Source organism: Dromiciops gliroides, chromosome 3 (assembly GCF_019393635.1).
Source record: "Dromiciops gliroides isolate mDroGli1 chromosome 3, mDroGli1.pri, whole genome shotgun sequence".
Taxonomy (NCBI): Eukaryota; Metazoa; Chordata; class Mammalia; order Microbiotheria; family Microbiotheriidae; genus Dromiciops; species Dromiciops gliroides.
Window position 1 is genome coordinate 388,523,993 of NC_057863.1, and position 22,939 is coordinate 388,546,931.

General features: G+C 34.8%; 1 protein-coding gene across 1 annotated transcript in view; it reads left to right on the forward strand.

Annotated features, from left to right (window-relative positions):
• Positions 1 to 22,939, forward strand: part of PTPN4 (protein tyrosine phosphatase non-receptor type 4) — a 225,434-nt gene that overhangs the window by 38,556 nt on the left and 163,939 nt on the right. The window contains 1 exon segment of the mRNA XM_043998589.1: positions 11,923 to 12,077. Coding sequence (XP_043854524.1) covers positions 11,923 to 12,077 — 155 coding nt within the window.

The following is a 22,939-nucleotide window of genomic DNA, read 5'->3' on the forward strand; positions in this document are numbered from 1 at the left end:
AACAAAATGTAACAAATATGCATACTCAGGCAAAACAAATTCCCATATTGACAGTGTCTAAAAAATGCCTTAACTCTACATATTAAGTATATCACTTGTCTGTCGGGACATGAGTAGCTTGTCACATCACGAATCCTCTTGAGTCAGGGTTGGATCAGTGCCTTGAGTACTTAAGCTTTCAAAGCTTTCTGTCTTTACAATAGTTGTATAAATTGTTCTCCTGCTTCTGTTCACTTCACTCTGCATTATTTCATATAAGTCTTTCCAGATTTCTGTGAAAGCCTCTACTTCATCAGTCTTACAGCACAGTAGTATTCCATTAAATTTTTATATCATAATTTGTTCAGCCAGTTTCCAGTTGATTGTCACTTCAGTTTTCTGCCATCACAAAAAGAACTACTATAAATATTTTGTATGTATGGCTTCTTTTCTTCTTCTTCTTTTTTTTTTGATCCATTTGGGGTATAGACCTTGTAAAGGTATCTCTGGGTCAAATGGTATGTAGTTTAATAAATTTTGGGGTATAGTTCCAAAGTGCTTTTCAGAATGTCTGAACCAGATCACAGTACCACTGATAAAAACTTCATTAACGTGCCTGTTTTTCTACAGTCCATCATTTGTAATTTTCCTTTTTGTTGCTTACTTTTCCACTCTGATAGGTATGAGGAAGAAACTGAGTTCTTTTAATTTGCAGTTATCTAGTTATTTTTGAGTATTTTTTCATATGCTTCTTGATAGCTTGAATTTCTTCCATTGAGAACTGTCTGTTCGTATCGTTTAATCATTAATCAATTGAGAATTGACTCTTATGAATTTGAATCAACTATTCCATTTCCTTTTATCTTAGAATTGAAACATTTATCAGAAAAACTTGCTGCAAAGATTTTTATTGCCTGCTTCTCTTCCAATTTTTAGATGTGTTCATTTTGTTTATGCAAGTCCCTTTTAATTTCTGTAATCAAAATTGCCTGTCTTACCCACTTTGATCCTTTCTGTCTCGTTTGGTCATGCTCTCCTTTAGATGGATTTTTAAAATGTAATTTTAAGGTAATTGTAAGGTAATTTTTTACATCCTCCTCTAATTTGTTTCTGATGTCTTCCTGCCTAAGTCAGGAGCTCATTTGTAGCTTATTTTGGCATATGGTGTGTGAAGTTGGTTTATACATAGCTTCTGTCAGACTACTTTCCAATTTTCCTAGCAGTTTTTGTCAAATAGTGAGTTCTTAGCCCAATAACTAGGATCTTTGTATTTAACACTAGGCTACTGTGTGCATTTACTTATGTATTTTATGTTGTATAACCTGTTCCACTGATTGACCTATTTCTTACCTAGTACCAAATTGTTTAGATGATTACAGCTTTCGAAGTATAGTTTGAGATCTGGTACCGCTAGGCTCCCTTTCTTCCCACTTTATTTTTTATTTCCCTTGAGGTTCTTGACCTTTTGTTCTTTCAGATGAATTTTGTTAGTATTCACCTCTATAAAATAATCTTTTGGTAGCTTGATTTTTATGATAATTTAGGCAGTTTTGTCATTTTTTATTATATTGGCTTAACCAACAGTGAGTAATTAATAATTCTCTAATCATCTACATTTATCTTTATTTGTACAGAGAATATTTTGTGTGTAATTGCATTCACAGAGTTCCTGTTTGTATGTGTTGGCAGGTAGACTCCTAAATATTTTATACTGCCCAGGGTTATTTTAAATGGAATTTGTCTATCTCTTTCTGCTGGATTTTGTTGATAATTTTCAGAAATTCTGATAATTTATTTGAGTTTATTTTATATCCTACAGCTTTTTTGGTTATTAGTTATTTCAGTTACTTTTTAGTTGACTGTCTAGAATTCTGTAAGTAAATCATCCTATCATCAGCAAAATGCTATTATTTCATTTGCTCTTTGCTTCTGTTTATTTCCTCAATTTATTGTTCTTATCGTTATAGCTAGCTTTTCTAACACTGTATCAAATAGTAATTATGATAATGGACATCCTTTCTTTTTCTTATTGAAATTGCCTTATCACCAAGGACTCATGCTTAATTAGAAGCAGAATTAATGTTAGATATATGTTACAAATAGAACTAGGCTTTGACTCAGGAACCAATATAGAATAGGATTAGGGTTTAGATAATTGGGTTAGAAACAGAATTAGGGGAAAATATGGGAAATTAGGATTGAAGTTAGGATTTGATAAGTAGATACTATGTGTCATATTTAAGAAAAGTAAATTTATTCTTATGCTTTTTGGTGTTTTTAACAATATCTTTTCAAACATTTTGATATAGATGTAATCATATCATTTTGGTTGCTCTTATTACCAATATGTTCATTTATGTTTATGGTTTTCCTAATATTGAACCATCCCTGAATTTCTGGTATAAATCTTTTTTTTTTTTAAATAAAGTATTTTTTTCCCCCGTTACATGTAAAGATAGTTCTCAACTTTTGTTCATACAAGCTTTCCAATTTCAGATTTTTCTCCCTCCCTCCCTTCCCTCCCCCCTCTCCTAGACAGCAGATAATCTGATATAGGTTTTATATATATATATATATATATATACACACTTACACACATAATAACATTAAACATATTTCTGCATTAGTCATGTTATAAGAGAAAAATCAGAACAATGACGAAAAACCTCAAAATGGAAAAACAACAGCACTGAAAACAAAAGAAATAGTATGGTTCATTCAGCATCTATACTCAACAGTTTTTTTTTTTTTTTCTTTCCTGGATTTGGAGATCTTCTATCATGAGTTCCCTGGAACTCTTCTGTACTACTGCATTGGTGAGAACCATATAGTCCATCACAGTAGATCAACACACAATGTTGATGATACTGTGTACAATATTCTTCTGGTTCTGCTCATCTCACTCATCATCAGCCCACGCAAGACCCTCCAGGTTTCTCTGAACTCCTCTTGCTCATCGTTTCTTACAGCACAATAGTATTCCATTGTATTCATATACCACAACTTGTCCAGCCATTCCCCAGTTGATGGGCATCCCCTCAACTTCCAATTCCTTGCCACCATGTACAGAGCCGCTATAAATATTTTTGTACATGTGGGTCCCTCTCCCCTTTCCATGATCTCTTTGGGGAAAAGACCCAAAAGTGGTATTGCTGGGTCAAAGGGTATGCACAGCTTTATAGCCCTTTGGTCATAATTCCAAATTGCTCTCCAGAATGGTTGGATCAGTTCACAGCTCCACCAACAATGCATTAGTGTTCCAATTTTTCCACAGCTTCTCCAACATTTATTATTTTCCTTTTTTGTAATTTTAGCCAATCTGATAGGTGTCAGGTGGTATCTGGTATAAATCTTAACTTGGTTATGGTGTATATAATCTTTGTTATATGTTGGAATAGTTTCCTTGTTAATATTTAAAAAAAAATTTTTTTTTTCATTGCTATCCATTAGGGCCATCACTCTGTGTAGTTTTCTTTCTCTGTTTTAACTTTCCCTGTTTTAGGTATCAAGCTATTAGAATCATAAAAGGAATTGGTAGGCTTCCTTATTTTCCTATTTTTTCAAACAGCTAATGTTAGACTTTATTTTTCCCTAAATGATTGTCAGAATTTGCTTGTAAATTCTTTAGATCTTTTTCTTTGGAAGACCTTTTATTGCTTATTCAAATCATTTTCTGAGATTCTTGGGCTAAAGTTCTCTCCCTTTTTTTTACAACTCATAATCTTTTTTAATCATAAAAGTATTTCATTATTTTTCAGTTACATGTAAAGATAGCTTTCAACATTTGTTTTCATAAGATTTTTGGTTCCAAATTTTTCTCCCTTCTTCCCTTCCCTCCCCGCTCTCCAAGACAGCAAGCAATCTGATGTAGATTATATATGTACAATCACATTAGACATATTTCTGCATTAGTCATGCTGTGAAAGAAGAATCACAGCAAAAGGGAAAAACTTCCAAAAACAAAACCAAAAAAATAGAAATAGTATGGTTCGATCTGCATCTAGATGCCACAGTTCTTATTTTCTGGATTTGGAGAACATTTTCCATCATGAGTCCAAAGTTCTCTATTTCTTATGCAGCTGATCTGAAAGTATTTTATATTTCATTTTATTGGCATATAATTGGACAAAATAGTTTCAAATATTTTCTTTTATTTCTTCATATGTTGTGAATTCATCCTTTTAATTCTGGATAGTGACAGTTTGATTTCAAATTAGCTAGTTATCTGTTCTATCAGTTTTCCCTCCCCCAAAATAGTTCCTACTTTTATTTATTAAATCAACAAGTATCTTCACTTCTTCGATGTTTTTCAGAATTTCTAGTTTAGTGTAAGTTTGAAAAAAAATTGTAGATCTTTTTAGTGAAGGCTCAATTTATTGATCTTTCCTTTAACTCTTTTATCGATAAAAATGTTTAGATAGGTAGATTTCCTTCCAAGTGCTACTTGGGTTATTTTCTCCTTGTTATCTTTAAATTATCAGTTGTCTGTATAATTCGTTTTTTGATCTACCCATTCTTTTTTGCGGGGGGTGAGGGGAGTGAGGTAATTGAGGTTAAGTGACTTGCCCAGGGTCACACAGCTAGTATGTGTCAAGTGTCTGAGTCCGGATTTGAACTCAGGTCCTCCTGAATCCAGGGCCAGTGCTCTATCCACTGTGCCACCTAGCTGCCCCTCTTAATACTATTTCTTGCCTTATGATGTTCAAGTTTGCTTGAACTGTTAAAATACACTGTGTCTGAGCAGCTAGGTGGCATAGTGGATAAAGCACCGGCCCTGAATTCATAAGGACCTGAGTTCAAATCTGGCCTCAGACACTTGATACTTACTAGCTGTGTGACCCTGGGCAAGTCACTTAACCCTCATTGCCCCACCAAAAAAAAACAAAAAACAACAAAAAAAAATACACTTTGTCTGCTGTGTTTTGTCAGATATGTAATGCCTACTAAATAAAAATGGTTATCATTTAAAAAAAGCTGGATCAGGGCAGCTAGATGGAGCAGTGGATAGAGCACCGGCCCTGGAGTCAGGAGGACCTGAGTTCAAATCCGGCCTCATACACTTAATACTTACTAGCTATGTGACCCTGGGCAAGTCACTTAACCCCAATTGCCTCACAAAAAAAAAAATAATAATAAAAGCTGGATCAGTTCACAGCTCCAACAACAACAGTGCATTAATGTATGTTTTCACATAGCCCCTCTAGCATTTGTCATTTTCCTTTTCTGTCAGTTTTCCTAATCTGATGGGTATGAAGTGACATCTCAGATTCATTTTCATTTTTCTAATTATTAGTGATTTTAGATAGTGATATTAGAGTATTTTTTCACTTGGCTATTGATAACATGGCTTTCATATCCTGAAAACTGCCTGTTCATATGCCATGACCATTTATCAATTGGGGGCTAGCTCTTAGATTCTTGTAAATTTCAATCAGTTCCATAGATAGAAAGAGAGAGAGAGAGAGAGAGAGAGAGAGAGAGAGAGAGAGAGAGAGAGAGAGAGAGAGAGAGAGAGAGATAGGGCTGGTGCTCTATCCACTGCACCACCTGGCTGCCCCTTCATAATTTCTTATAATAGTATTTCATCACATTTATATACCATAATTTGTTTAACCATCCCCAATTGATGGGTATCTGCTCAGTTTTGTACATATGGGTCATTCTTCTTTCTTTGGTCTCTTTTGGGTATAGACTTAATAGTGGTATTGCTATGTCACAAGCTATATACAGTTTACCTCCAGAAGCAAATATAAAATGCTCTGACGTTCAGAACCCTCTTCTACCTTTGCTGTTTTCTTGCACATTACTCTGCAATATGTATACTCTTTATCTAGTGAAACTGACCTGGCTGTCCCATGAACAAGGTACTCCATTCTCTCCTCTCTGGGTATTCTCTCTGGCTATTTCACCATGCTTGGAACACACTCTCTCCATAACTCCAACTACTGACCACCCTTTCTCTAAGACTCACCTTATATAGGAAGCCTTCATAACCTCTCTTATTTCCAGTGCCTTCCATATTAATTATTTCCTATTTATCCTGTATATAGCTCACTTTGTCTATATTTGTTTGCATGTTGTTTCCCCCATTAGTTTGTAAACTCTTTGAGGGCAGATACTATCTTTTGCCTCTTTTTGTATTCCCAGCACTTAGCTTTTTTTGGGGGGGGGGGGTTGATTAGTCATGTCCAATTTTTGGTGGCCACATTTAGGATTTTCTTGGCAAAGATAGTTAAGTGACTTGCCCAGGGTCACACAGCTAGTAAGTTCAAATTTGAAATCAGGTCCTTTCCTGAGAACAGATATTTTCCACCTACTCACTAATGTTATATTTCTAATTTCCAGTGCTGGTACTCTATCCACCATGCCACCTACATAATAGGTGCTTCATAAATGCTTATTGATTTTTTATAGTTCCAAATTGCCTTCCAGAATGGTTGAGTTAGATCATAGCTGTACCAATAATGCTTTAGCATAACTGTTTTTCCATATTCTCGCATTTGTTTGTTATGTTATCCAGTCTAATGGGTGGGATATGGTTTATCAGAGTTGTTCATTTGTATTTCTTTAGTTATTAGAAATTTAGAGCATTTTTCATATAACTTTTGGTAACTTTGATGTCTAACCTTGACCATTTATCAATTGGGGAATAGTTCTTATTCTTGTAGATTTGACTTAGTTCTTTATATATTTTAGAACTGAGATCTTTATCAGAGAAATTTGCTGCAAAGATGTTTTCCCCGGTTACCTGCTTTTCTCCTAATTTTAACTGCCTTGGCTTTGTTTCTGTGAAGCCATTTTGATTTTATATAATCAATATTACCCATTTTGCCTCTTGTAAATTTATTTTTTGTTTGGTCATAGACTCTTCCTGTCCATAGATCTGATGGGTAATCTCTTCCACGTTTCACTCATTTGCATAATAATATCTTTTATGTTTAAATAATGCATATGTTTTGAGCTTATAGTATAAAGTGTGGGGTATTGGTCTATGACTAGTTTCTGCCAGACTGCTTTCCAGTTTTCTCCCACTGTTTTTGTCACATCATAAATTCTTGCTCCAAAAGCTGGAATCTTTGGGTTTATCAACCACAAGGTTACTGTGCTCGTTTGCTTGGCAAAGATACTGGAGTGGTTTATCATTTCCTTCTCTAGCTCATTTTACAGATGAGAAAACTAAGGCAAACAAGGTTAAGTGACTTGTCTAGGGTCACACAGCTAATTAGTGTTTGGGGCTACATTTGAACTCAGGAAGATGAATCTTCCTGACTCCAGGCCTAGCATGTTATCTGTTGCACCACCTAACTGCCTTTTATTATTTATATCAATAAAGGCTTTTTATTGATTGTAATTTTTATTTTGTTATGGTCAGGAAAAAGATGCATTTAATATTTCTGCCTTTCTGCATTTGTTTGTGAAATTCTTTGACAGAATACAGTCAATTTTCATGAAGCTGCCATACTCCTTTCTGTTCCTATTCAGTATTCTCCAGAGGTCTGTCCTATCTAAGTTTAATAACATTTTATTCATGTACTTAACGTCTTTCTTGTTTATATTATGTTCAGATTTGTGTGTGTCTGATAAAGGCAAATTAAGATCCCATACTAGTATAGTTTTACTGTGTATTTCCTCCTTTAACTCTTTTAACTTGCTTTCTCTTCTTTATGTGCCTTATTAATATGAGATAATTTACTCCATTCATCCTTTCTCTTCTCCCCACTACCTGTACATTCCTCTTCCCCATACAAAAGAAGAATGGTCTTTTTTTGAAATCATCCCAATATAATAGAATTACACCCAGACCTTCTAATTAGATTCCATCTAATAACCCTAGTGATGATAAAGTTGAGAGTCATCCAAAAAGAAAAGAAACACAGAGGTATCTGGCAAACATGAATGTAGGTTGTAATATGTGTGAAGGAAGTACTGCACTCGAGAAGAAGAGTAAAGAATGTCAGAGAGATGTATGACTGAAAAACAAAGTGGACTAGTTATGTGCTGAGAACAAGGAATATATGATAAAAGATCTTTTTGACATATTGGTATCCATGCATTGTCCAGAGATTTAAAGGAAGGTCCCTGGTATATAGGTTGGACAGAAATGTGTATGTGTTTATATACACCAAGGTTTGCAAAGCACTTTACATTCACAATGGTTTGGAATCTGAATGATTATGGATTTAAGAGATTCTATAATGTTCCAGGTTTTAATGCAATTAACATAGTATTGTTTGCAAACAATAACATCTGGAGAACTCACCATCTGAAGTCTATGCTGGAATCTTCCATAATGGGGCCAAACATTTGAAACTTGTCAGAAATAAAAATATTGGACTTTCCCTTTTGGTGAATATATGAAGGCTTTATTACATTCTTGCAAGAATGGGCATGCATTATAAATAGAAAAATGGTATGCTCTGCCACAGCAAACATTCCTTTTTATCCCTGAAACTAATGCACATTCCCCTCCCCTCTTCATCAACTTGGTTGAGGACTCAGAGGTGTACAATCTTCCTGGAACACCTCTACATATTTCCCCGTAACATGGTCCCCCTCCCATTATGTATACATCGTGTGTTTGAAAATGGTGGTAGTCTCTGCCTTTGAGGTGTGGGCAGTTAATATGCATAAGCTAATTAAGAAAGCTCAGTACAAACTAGCTTTAACCTTTGACATACTTGGACTAGCTAGACTACTGGCCTTGAAATTCTCTTCTATATCTACTTTTAGTTGCCTGCAAGACTCTCTTTTAGCCTTGAGGTCCCTTTCTGCAATTCTCCTTTCTTACCCATTCTCCCTCCCTGTCTCATTTTTCTGTGATAACAGCATTTTTCTGGTGTGAAAGTTATTCTCTTTCTATCATACTTGATGAACATCATCAGCCTTTCTGTTTTATGCTTCATTTGATATTGACAATCATAGCTGGTTGAACAATCTGATCAGAAACCAGGGGATAATTATAACTTTAAAGAAATCTTAAATTGTATTTACATCCATGTATAGGAAACACTTTGTTAGAATAGCTAAGTCAGTGTTTTGCCCTACTAAATCAAATGCTATTTATAATCAATAAAGAATAAACTTTATGGGATTTTGTATTCTCTAAACCTTTCAATCAACTGGGAGGCAACTAGGTGACTTTAATGGATAGCTTTAATGGACCTAGAGTCGGGAAAACATGAGGTCAAATCAGGCCTTAGACACATACTAGCTTTGTGACGCTAGGCAAGTCACTTAACCTCTGTTTGCCTTAAAACACTGAAGGAAGGAAATGGCAAGCCACTCCAGTATTTTGCCAAGAAAACCTCGTGTATTGCATTATATGGGAGTGAAGGAGTGATGACTTTCTAATACTGTTATCATTTGCTGTTGGTGAAGGGCAGGGATTATGTTTTTTTAAACTTTGTTTCTCACTCAGTGCCTATCACAGTCCTTTGTACCATGTGAGTGCTTAGTAAGTATTGTATTTTAAATGTGCCATTTCCTTGGTCATAATTCTCACATAAACTTGGAGAAACCCTGGACTCTTTACTCTCTTTCACCCATATATTCATTTTCAAAGTATTTTTGATTCTATTTCTACAAGCTCTCAAATTTGTCCCTTTCTTTATTCATACCACTGATGAGAGAATTTCATTGCTTTTTGCTTGGACAGTTGTAGTAGTGTTATAATTGTTTCTGTGCCTCAAGTCTCTCCCTCCAGTCCATAAGCCACATAGCTGCCAAAATCATATTCCTAAAACAGATTTCTGAGAATGCCATTCCCCTACTCAGTAGTTCCCTGTACATGTAGGATCAAATACAAACTTAGCTGTTTGTCATTTAAAGTCTTCATAACCTGGCTCCAACCTCTGTTTCCAGACTTAATATACATTATTCACATCACACTCTGTGGTCCAGTTAAACTAGCCTTCTTGTTCCTAATATAGGACACTATCTTTTTTTCCTTCCTCCTCCTTTGCATTTATTGCCTGTCTTCCATGCCTGGACTGCACTGACTTCATGCATTTACTTTGTAGGATTACAGTTTTCCTTAAAAGCTCAGCTCATATATCACCATCTTCATGTGTTGGTAGAGGTCTTTCTCCAAATCACCATGTTTTGTGTGAGAGTGAGTCTCTCTCTCTCTCTCTCTCTCTCTCTCTCTCTCTCTCTCTCTCTCTCACACACACACACACACACACACACACACGTGTGCACACACTGATGGGATTATATGTTTAGAGATGTTTGGAACCTCTGAAGCCATTCATTCCAGTTACCTCATTTTACAATTTAGGAAATTAAGGCTCATAGAGGTTAAGTGAATTGTGTCAGGTCATTCAGATAATAAATGGCAGAGACTTGATTTGAACCCTGGTCTTGTAACTTCAAAAATCCTATATACTTTCTACTTTACCATGTTGCCCCACACATGTTATCTTCTGTAGTAAAGTAAAAGTGCCTTGATGGCAGGAACTGTTTAATTTTTGTCTTTGTATCCTAAACACTTAGCATAGTTCCTGATACATAGTAAGTACTTAATAAATTCTTGTTGATTGATTGATGGACTATTTTCGTTATTGTCTTCTTAGCTCTATAACCTACCACAGTGTTTTGTCCACAATATTTATTCAAATTAATTGCATTTCTATATGGCTTTTAATTTTTTTTCAAAAACAACATGATATAGTTTTTTTCCCCAATGAATCTTTGTGGAGTTAAGACAGATATTTTCTTTTTGTAGGGCAGCTCTTAAATGGACTGTCTAATTTCTCTTTTAGATGAAGCTATTTAGCTCATCCATTTCTTGCTTTGTTTATTGTAGCATTTTATAGTTTTCTTTTAGATTTCTAGATTTATTAGTATGAAGCTGTATATAGTAATTTCTGAAAATTTTCTTGATTTCTTTTGCCCTTGTTCTGACGTCAGTTTTAATTTTGTTGAAGTTCTGTAAAGCAAATAATAATTTCAAAATATAAATACTTAAATAGCAAGAAGTTATAACTAGGGGCAGCTAGATGGCGCAGTGGTTAAAGCACTGGCCCTGGATTCAGGAGTACCTGAGTTCAAATCCGGCCTCAGACACTTGACACTTACTAGCTGTGTGACCCTGGGCAAGTCACTTAACCCCCATTGCCTAAAAAAAAAAAAAAAGTTATAACTATATGAGATAGAGGTGAGACCTCTTATTCAGTTATATTCTATTTGAATATGATATTTATTATAAAAAAATGAAAGAAAAAGACCAGTTTAAAAAATTTTACTTGAAAATTATTGAAAATCTTACTTGAAAATTATTGTCAAACTGGAATTCTGTCTGCTTTAAATAAGGAATCCTTAACTTTTTTTCTGTTATTGACTGCCCCACCCTGGACCATTTCTCAGAATAACATTTTTGAAATCATAAATAATATATATAGGATTAAAAAGGAAACTACACTGAATATAGTTATCAAAATTACACTGAATATTGTTATCAAAATAAAGAAAAATTCACAAATCTTTAAATTAGAAGTGAATGAAATAGTAGATATAATTTTTCTCCCATCAAAGTTTTTAACCCCTTTGCCCCCAAAAATCTATCCACAGGTCCCTTAGGGTGTCATGACATGTTTAACTACTTGAAATTAATTACTTAAAAGTTGTTTAAAATAAAATGTAGCCAAATATTCTTTGGTCCTCTTTTGTTTTCTTTAAATTTGTTAAGGTAAAATTTAACATGCATCTTTTTTTTTTTTTTTTTTTTTTTAGTGAGGCGATTGGGGTTAAGTGACTTGCCCAGGGTCACACAGCTAGTAAGTGTTGTGTTGTGTCTGAGGCCGGATTTGAACTCAGGTACTCCTGACTCCAGGGCCGGTGCTCTATCCACTGCGCCACCTAGCTGCCCCTTAACATGCATCTTTTAAGGGTCATGTTGTATCTTTCTTTACCATACTATTATTTTTTTTCTTATTTACAAAGACCCTGTGTGGACAGTAATGACCGCACGCTTCCGATTGCCAGCTGGCAGAACTTACAATGTACGAGCATCCGAGCTGGCACGAGACAGACAACATACAGAGGTGGTCTGCAATATCCTTCTCTTGGATAACACTGTTCAAGCTTTCAAAGTCAATGTAAGTATCTCATATATATATATGTACATACACACACATACACACACATACCTTATTGCTTTTTTGCTTACTGGTATGAATTTACATCTGTGTTTAACCTGGCATAATGGTGTGGGGGGGAGACAGTCCGAATTCAGGAAAAACATTAATTAAAAAAATGATTAAAATTTTAGAAACAAAGATCAATCTTAATATTCATATGCTACTGGTAGTGTTGTATGGCTGTAGTCATGGAACATTATAGCATTAGAATGTGTTGTGTTATTTGTCCTTCATTCTTGAAGAGGACAATGACATCAGGAGGTGATATCATGACCTGCAGTGAATTGGATTTAATTGAGGGAGGACTGTACATGGTCACCAACCTCACTACTCCAGAGCCATCCGGGTCCAGTGATAAGACATACATCAGGAGGACTGGAGATGGCCCCTGATGTTTAAAGCAATTGGTTTTAAGTGACTTGCCCAGGGTCATATAACTAGTAAGTGTCTGAGGTGACATTTGAACTCAGGTCCTCCCAACTTCAGGGCCAGTGCTTTATCTATTATGCCACCAACTGCCCCAGACAGCATTAAAATACTTAAAAATGAACATCTTCCATTCTTAGTAGAAGGATCATTTATACAAGTTAGTCTAATTTATAAACTAATTCCTCAGAAGGCAGTGAAGAAATACATGAGTAAGCTGCAACAGATAATGATAATGATTTGCAAAAAAATACCAAAATAATGGATGAAAAGAAATGTACAATTACAAAACAAGATCGGCTGGTCAGAAAAGCCTGGCCCTTATATGAATTATTTATTTATTAACCAGAATTTTTGAGGGTCTAATATGTGCATATCTCACAAAATCCTAAGTGCTCTGGTGGTGAGACAAAAATATGAGAGAGATAGTATCTGGGTAGCATAATTTTATTAATATGACTGGCAAGTTATTAATAAAATGAGGTCTATGGCCCTCTCTCTCAGACCAAAGACCTCTTCCTTGTGGTTGGTTCTGGTTCATATACCTTTCCCACTGAAGAAGGTCCATCACACAGCAATCAGATCTAATTGGTTGACATGATTTGGAGGTGGGTTATATTAAAATGAAGTTGGGGGATACTGACTGAAGTAAAGATGACATCAGGCAAAAATGTAGAGATGCCCACCCAAGTTTATGGTGGCACAATGGATCCCACCTAGAATTGGTTCATGCTGGCCAAATCTCATCAGTAGAGCCCTTCAGCTTATCTAGACAAAAGAAAGTCTCTACAAGGCTTCTTCTATGGGCTTGAGTTTGACCTAGATGAGATTTGATGAAATCTCTCAAAGAGACCTAGTCTTTGAATAGAGAGGAGAGAGAATTAAGAAGGGGAGATCTCTGGATCCCTCAAGATATTGATTATTAATAATTATTTCTCAAAGTGTAATATAAAGAAATAATAAGAAAGTAGCTTTTATTTTTTTTTAGTAGAAAGCAACTTTTGTGAACCAGAAAACTATGAACCATATATTTCTTTATGTCAGCTACCCTTGTTAATAACTTTGATTTCATAACTTTCAGAGCACTGTTTACTAAAACTGTTCTTGACACTTTTATCTTGAAAACATCTTTGTACTGTGTTGAAAATTTCTAAGTGAATCTTCTTAGAGGTCTTTTACATTATTAGTAGCCAGCATTTGCTTTACCTAGCCCCCATGTAAGCATCTACTCTGAAGCAAAGAATTTTAGATTGGAATGATTGGAATGATGCCACCTACTGGAGACTTACTATAGGAAAGCTCCACCATGAGGAAAACGCCTCAGAGGGCAAGGCCATGTGGCTTTTCTCTGGCGTCAGGAAGTGACGTTTGCTCATGGGTGCTGTCTGTCAAGGCTACCAGCCAATCAACTTGAGGAGCCTCCTATTTTCTGGGAGGGGACAGGAAGGAGGAAAGAGAGCCTGCGCGGAGAACTCGGTCTCTTTTGGGTGGCAGCAGAGGACTTCACAGAAAACTTGAGGAAAGATAGGAATGCCAGGAAGTTGGAATTCTCTTCTCAGTCTTTCTCTTTCTATTGTTCAATAAACCCTTAAAAACCTAAACTCATTTTATCAGTGATTTTAGTCAATTTCCCCCAAAACTGGGGGAACAGATTAGAATCCACATTTAGAATCTTAAATTACACAAGATGTAGGATTATTATGATTAAGAAATCATCCGGGTGGGAAAACCAAAACCCAGCCCTAGATCTCAACATAATTTCTATAACTTAAAATTGTTTTCTTATACATACAAATAGAATAGCTAGTAGGACATCAAAAAAGGGGAAAATACAGTGTGACACAATGAAACTTTCTAGTACCTCAGAATATACTGTGACAGAACTAGAATTGCACTTTTTAATTTAGTAAAATTAGCCTTTAGTTTCTTAGAGAAAATAACTCATCCTTATAAAGCATTTTAAGATTTAACAAATAATTTTTGTCACCAGAAATTATTTTTCATTTCATGCCATTTCCCTATAGTTTCTAATTTCTTGTCCTGTTTTTGTGTTGTAAATATTTCAGAAGTTTATATGTATGTCACTGACAGAAGGATAAGGAAGACCAAGCTGAAATTGGTAGCTGTGAGGTTCTTTATGAGGACCTTTTAGCATTTCTGATAATTGTACTGTTTTGAATAAGATCAAGTTACAAGCATTTATTAAGTACCTGCTCTATGCCAGGCACTGTAATGAACACTAGAAATACAAAGGAAGGCAAAAGACAGCCCCAGTTTTAAGGAGCTCACAGTGTAATGAGGGAAACAACATGCAAAGAGCCATGGACCTATTAATAAGGTTTATACAGGCTAAATCTTGGAGGGAAAGTACAAGGTTAAGAAGAACGGGATGAGGCTTCTTGTAGCCTGGTGGGATAGCAAAGAGGTGAGAAAGAACATGAGCACTATGCATAATGTATATTAACAGCCTTTAAACTATATTTAAAAAACAGATTTATCAGAGAGAAATCTGTGAAAAGTTTAAACTTAATTTCATGAAACAGTTGTGGATTATGCATCTGTGTCTGTAAAGCTAGTTATGTACCTTTCTGTTTTTTAAAAATTTCTTGCATTATTGTTCCCAATAACTTTGAGGCTATAAATTATACATGTTTACCCTTTTAAATAATGTCATTTTTTCAAGGTGGTTTTTCTAACAATTTAAATTATTCACTCTTAACATTTATGTGCCTAAGTTTGTTTCTTCATTTTTAAAATGGGTTAGACTAGATGACCTCCTAGCTCTAAAACTTCCTAAGTTAAATTTTCAGTTTAATTTGATAATCTGTGTTCCATAATAACTAACATAAACATTTTATAAAGATATTTTGGATATTGGACCCAGCCCTCAGGATGTTAATGTTTGTTTGCTTGAAAAGCTTCTAGATCTCTAGCACATATCAGACTCTTCATTTTTACTTCCTAAATTAAGGTTAGAAAAATATGGTCTTTAAACACACTCATTTTAAATCTGGGAAAGAATTTAGAAATCATTTGGTCTAATTCTCTTACTTTATAGATAAGAGGAAAAGGGAACACAGAGAAGTGTTTAGTGCCTCTCTTCCATTTAATTTACATTACTGTATTTGGGCTGTATGAATATTGTAGCAATCTCTTGTTGAAAAAAGCGAGATTGGGGGCAGCTAGGTGGCATAGTGAATAAAGCTCTGGCCCTGGAATCAGGAGGACCTGAGTTCAAATGTGGCCTCAGACACTTGACACTAAACTAGTTGTGTGACTCTGGGCAAGTCACTTAACCTTCATTGCCCCACCAAAAAAAAAAAAAGAAAGAAAAAAGTAAGATTAATTTTACTTAATTAAAGTAACCTTAATCTCAAAGAAAAGAAAAATGGTAAGATTAAAATATTTATGATAATTTATGGACTCTTTAGATGGGTAAGAGATGATATTATCTCTATCAATATATTATTGTCCAGGACTGCCTGAAGAACTATGGATAGAGGTTTGCAATATTTTACAGGAGGCAGCAACAAAAAACATTCCAAAGAAAAAGAAGAACAAAAAAGTAAAATGGCTGTCTAATGAGGCTTAAAAATAGCTAAGGAGAGAAGGAAAGCAAAAGGGAAAGGAGAAAAGGAAAGATATATCCAATTGAATGCACAATTGCAGAGAATGGATAGGAGATAAAGTTTTCTTAAATTGGCAATGCAAAGAAGTAGAAGAAAACAATAGAATGGGAAAGATGACATTTCTTCAAGAAAATTAGAGATATCATGGGAAAGTTTTAAGCAAAAATGGGCATGATAAAAACAACAATGTAGGGATTTAACAGACACAGAAGAGATTAAGAAGAGGCTGCAAGAAAAGAACTGAACAAGAAAGAACTTAACATCACTGATAACCATGATGGAATGAATGGTTACTTATCTAGAGCCAGACATCCTGAAAAATAAAATCAAGTGCTAACAATAAGGTTAGTGGAGGTGATAGAATTTCAGATGAACAATAATTTAAAACCCTAAAAGATGGTGTTGTTAAAGTGCTGCACTCAGTTTGCCAGTAAATTTGGAAAACACAGCAGTGGCCACTAGATTGGAAAAGATCAATTATACCCCACTCCTAAAGAAGGGCAATGCCAAAGCATGTTCAAATTATCAAACAGTTGTACTCATTTTACATTCCAAAAAAGTTATGTAAGATTCTGCAAGCTAGGCTTTAGCAATAAGTGAACCGAAAATTACCAGAAGAGCAGGCCGATTTTCAAAGAGGCAGAGAAACTAGAAACCAAATAGCCAACATTCTCTGGATTATGGAGAAAGCAAGGGAGTTCCAGAAAAAAACATTTATTTATGCTTCATTGACTACACTAAAGCCTATGTGGATCACAACAAAATGTGGCAAGTCCTCAAAGAGATGGGAATACTAGATCATTTTATCTGTCTCATAAGGAACCTGTATGTGGGCCAAGAAGCAGCAGTTAGAACTGAACATGGAACAGTTGTTTGGTTTAAGATTGGAAAAGGAGTATGACATGGCTGTATATTGTCACCTTATTTATTTAACTTATTTGCAGAGTACGTCATGTGAAATGCCAGGCTGGATGAATTAAAAGCTGGAAATTAAGGTTATGGGGAGAAATATCAATGATCTCAGATATGCAGTTGATACCACTCTGATGGCAGAAAGTGAAGAGGAGTTCACTTGATGAGGGTGAAAGAGAAGAATGTAAAAGCTGGCTTGAAGCTTATTATAAAAAAAATTTAAGCTCTTGGCAACTTGGCCCATCATTTTGTGGCAAATGGGGGAGAAGAAATGGAAACAGTGTCAGATTTTCTACTCTTGGGCTCAAAGATCACTGCAGATGGCAACTGCAGCCAGGAAATTAAAGGATACTTGTTCCTTGGAAGAGAAACTGGCAAATTTGGCCCGCATACTAAAAAGCAGAGCTATCACCTTGCCAACAAAGGTCTCTAGTCAAAGCTATGGTTTTTTCAGTAGCACCCTACAGCTATGAGAGTTGGAATATAAGAAAAGCTAAGCAATACAGAATTGATACTTTTAAATTTGGTGCTGGAGAAAAGTTTTGAGGGTCCCTTAGATAGTAAGGAGATCAAATCAGTCTATACTAATATAATATAGGCTATTTACTATAAGATCAGATACTGAAGTTGAAGCTTAAATACTTTGGCCACCTAATAAGAAGATGGGACTTATTGGAAAAGACCCTGATGTTGAGAAATATTGAAGGCAAAAGGAAAAGGGGGTGGCAGAGGATGAGATGGATAGATAGTGTTATGGAAACAGTCAACATGAACTTGGACAGATTCTAAGAGATAGTGAAGGATTGAAGGGCCTGGCATGCTATGGCTCATGGCGTCTGAAAGAATCAGGTATGGGGCAGCTAGGTGGTGCAATGGATAAAGCACCAGTCTTGGATTCAGGAGGACCTGAGTTCAAATCCAGCCTCAGACACTTGACACTTACTAGCTGTGTGACCCTGGGCAAGTCACTTAACTCCCACTGCCCTGCAAAAAAAAAAAAAAAAACATGGAAAGAACATACATGTTGAGTTTGAGAAATAACTAGGACATCCAGTTTGAAATGTCCAGTGTGTGATATATATTTTTCTCTGTGTGTGTTGATATTTGAGTCATTTGCATGGCAACAATAGGCAAATGTATATGACTTTATGAGGTTTGTGGAGAAGAGAAGAGGGCATAGGATAGAACCTTGTGGGAGGGGACAACACCAGCTTTTCCAAGTTATAATAGGGATGATGAATCAAGAAAGGAAATGGAGAAAGTGAGATTAGGTAGGCAGAAGCTCAGAGAGGAGATAGTATCCAGGGAGAGAGGAGATAGTATCCAGGGGGAGAGGGTGGTCAGTAGTGTCAAATATAGAGCAAATAGGTCAAGAAGATTGATAAAAGACCATTAATATGTAAAATACCATGCAAATACTATGTATTATGCATTATATAGTAATCATTACAAGTATCATATACTTTATATTGGTTTGGTTTATCACTCAATGTTCTCTAGGTTTTTATAAGCCCTATAATATTTAATATCATAATATATGTAACATATGCCATGTTTATTTTATAATATAGTACATGAATTATATATAACATACATGTTTTTACAACAAAATCTATAAATTTATATTTTTAGATATATTATTCATTACTTTATTTATCTTTCTTGATTACTCTCTTCTCCTTAATACTATCCTCTCTATAATATATAATAAATATATGTATGAAGAATTATATAATGAATACTCTCAAGATACATAGAAATTCCAAGATTATATTTTCAGTATTTTATAATCAAAGACCATTTGCCACACTTCTTCTGAATTTTCTTTTATATATTTTGAATCATATAGGTTATAATCCTAATTAATAGAGGGATGCCCATATCAGTGAAATTAAAGCTCTCTGGATGTTTTGAAGTAAATTGAATTATGTTACTTATCATAAACTTTATTATATCTTTTAAAAATAGTTTTTAGAATCATTATTTGTTGAATGTTATCTTTGCCACAATATAGTTAAAAATATTCAGGCAAAGGCTTCTTGGCTTATAAATCCTTCCTGAAAAAGTATATACCAGTTAGTTTAAATACTTTATTTTTATGAATCTGTTTTTGTTAGGTAACTATGCTTTCAACCCCCCACCAAAAGTTAATTTTGAACCTTCCTTGTTTAAAGTGTTCCACAAAAAATGGCAACATGCAAATATTAAAATATATGATAATGTAATGTTTTAGTCTTTTTTTTTTAAAAGTGACACAATTCTGTTGATTTTTGTGAGGAAATGGGAATTGGTCTCCTCAATAAGAATATAATAGTCACCATTCAAATTACACTCCTGGACCTGTTTGAGGGAAAAGGTGGTCTTATCCTCCCCCCCTCAAACAAAATCACATGGCTCAGGGAAGTTCTGAGCTGGTATGGAAATTAGGGTCAGGAATATCGCATTCTGGTTAGCTAGTTTTTGTGCATAGAATGTAACCCTTGAGTAATCGGACCAGTGATGAAAAAAAGGAGGGTCCATTTGCGTTAGGGACTAGAATTTAAAACGGGACCTGCAAGTCCCCATTCTTGGCACCCACCAGCTGCACACTGCCCATTCTCGTGAGAATGACAATAAACGAGCCTTTGTCACATCACTGCTGAGTTCCAGAGAATTATTGAACAGGAGTCGTTTTCCTCACAATTTTTAAAGCCAATTTGTTTCTTTGTTATCCTAATTTAAAAGTATATGGAAATCATTAAAATATTAAATATATTTTTAGAAGTCCAAATGGGGACAGGGTAGTTAATATCATTTTACCTTTTCTTTTCAAGTATTAATGGCTACTTTTGTTTTGATATTTTTTCTTCATTTTACAAATGATGAAACAAGCTAACAGAGGTTAAGTAATTTGCTCAGGGTCACACAGCTAATAATTATCTAAGTCAAGATTTTAACTCAGGTGTTCCTGACTCCAAAATGAAGATAATAACACCTACCACACAAGATTGTGATGAAGATCAAATAAGAAAATGTATGGAGGGGGCAGCTAGGTGGCCCAGTGGATAAAGCACCGGACCTGGATTCAGGAGGACCTGAGTTCAAACCCAGCCTCAAACACTTGACACTTCCTAGCTGTGTGACCCTGGGCAAGTCACTTAACCCTAATTGCCCTGCAAAGAAAAAAAAAAGAAAATGTATGGAAAACAAACTTTAAACCACTATATAAAATGCTAGCTATTTATTATTACTAACATTATTATTATTATTAATAATAATAAGATTAAATACTAAAGCTTTTCAGTTCTTTATTGTCTTGTAGTAGTTATGTCTATAGAGACTAGAAAATCTATGATTGGAGCAGATAGCCGCACTATAACTTGAAAAATTAAGACTGAAACAAATATTTAACTAGGGGATATATGTGAGATATATTTTATATGTTTATATATATATATATATATATAAAATCACACACACATACATATATAAAGTACACATGCTTATATTTACATATGTTTGTGTCAATAAAATTTATTGACATCATTTACTTTAGGGAAAGAATGGATAGGGAAAGATAAAACATAGGAAGTACTGAAATACCCACATAATCTCTAAGAACGATAGGTGCTCCCCAAGGTTTCTCCCTGGGCCCTCCTGACCGAAACATTCATTGCCATGCAGAAGATGGGATTCAGAGCTGAGTGACCCAGTTCTTTGAAGTTTGAAAACTTTTATACAGAGAAGTAAGTCACTTAGACAAGTATATGTAGTGGGAGGAAAAGGGGGGGGAAATAAGGGTGAGTGCCTTTCTCACCATACATAAGATTATATTCTGGTAGGTAATGTTTTAACAGTTTAATTTGTGTATCAGTCTTTTAAGTGAAGGACACTATGATCATTATCAGCTTTGTGGCATGATCATGGGAAATTAATTCTAAATCAATTCATTTCTAAAAATGCTTGTTTCATGCCTTGTGACCTCCTAAGCCAGTTATAGAACCGTAAGACAATATGATCCTGAGGTAGGGACTGACCAGAGGACCACATCTGGCATTCAAGGCCTTCTATAATTTGGCTTCAACCTACTTTTTCAGTTTTATCTGACAGCTGTTATTCACTGTCTTCAAGATAATTAGATTATCAACTTTTGTTCTTATCCTGCCCGTTACTTTCTTTGTGCCTTTACTCAAGACTGGTACATAGTGGGTGACACATAAATGCTCGTTATTGTTATAGACCTGGAGTATGTGCTTGCCTGAAAAGAAGGTAGGTGGGCTAGTAATATAGCAAGAATGAGAGACAACAGATGGATATATCCTCAGTGTGTTTTTGTTTCATTCTGCCTTTGAGAAGTGCTATTTAATTCCTAGTGGTTGGGTTTATCTGTCATAATGAAGAGAAAACATTTCCAGTTTTTTATTTATTGTGGTTTGTTGGATGGCTTTCTTGGCAACTTACAGGATTTGAAATAAGTGAGGAACTAAAATCAGATGTATAAAATTTTACTTCTTTGGGCGAATGAGGTATTCTGGTTCCAGAAATATTTATGAGTAACTCCAGGAATGAAGAATGTAGAATTACCTGTTAATAGGAGAGGAAGTTATTTTAAAATATTATAATTTAATGGAACTGTTACAATAAGTGAACAAATGAAAATCTTTATTCTTTACAGAGACAGATGGATAGTCAAATCTATTTTGAATGTGAGCATATATAAAATGTTAGAGTAAAAATTGTTTTTGTTTTAGTTTTATTTATTGTAACTTAAGTTTAGTTTTGCATATATCCCCTACCCCCAATATGAAATTTTACCATCACCCAAGTCTAGTCAGTTTTCTCATCCAACTCACAACAGTTACTCTGTACTATGTCATTCATGGGGCATAGCCAATGAGTGTGGAAATTGCTATCTTGAAATGATAATCCAGTATGAGGACTATCAGTTTTATGCTTTAGACATAAAATAGGGTAAATATATTTTTCTTTATTGCTCATAAATATTGACTACTCTATAAAACTTCTTGCTCTTGGTGTTAGCGTGACTTGGTGTTGGTAACCTTATTTTTGTTTGCTTTTTTTTTTAATTCTGGATTTAAATTTCAGATACAAAATAGAATGTAACAAGAGGACTGTATATAAAACTACAGTGCTTTAAAATATGTATTTTATATACATACATTTATATACACATATGTATAAAACATTCAACTTTACTTTAAAAAATGTCTGTGCTTCTTTCTGTACAACTCTACACTTTTAAAAATGTTTAAGTGGTGGGCCTCTTTTTTTCTTTGCATCACTATCTCTGTAACCATGCTCTCCTAACCCTTCTTCCTCAACACTTAAAAACAGAAAGAAAAAAACTATTGTAACAAAAAGTATAATAAAGTAAAACAAATCTAAACACTAGGCATGTCCAGGAATATATGTCAATTTCCTCTCCATGAGTCTGTTACCTCTGTTATGGATAACATGTTTCATCATAGGTCCTTTAGAGCAGATTTCTTAAACTTTTTTCGCTTTCAACCCCTTTTCGCCTGATAAATTTTTACTTGACCCAGGTATATAGGTATATAAAATAGGTATACAAATAAAATATTTACTGCCAAATTTTTTGTGACCCCCCCCACAGAGAAGCTTTGCTCTGGAGTCTTGACCAGTCATTGCTTTTAACAGAGTCTTTAAGATTGTCAAAGTTGTTTTTCTTTAAAATGTTATTTTTCAGATTATAACCCCTCGTCATCTGCTTTTCATCAGGTTATAGTTCCCAGGATTCTCTGAAATAGTTTTTTTCATCATTTCTGTTGGCAAAGTAATAATACCATTTCACCCTTATACTTCAATTTATTCAGCAATCCCCCAGTTGGTGGC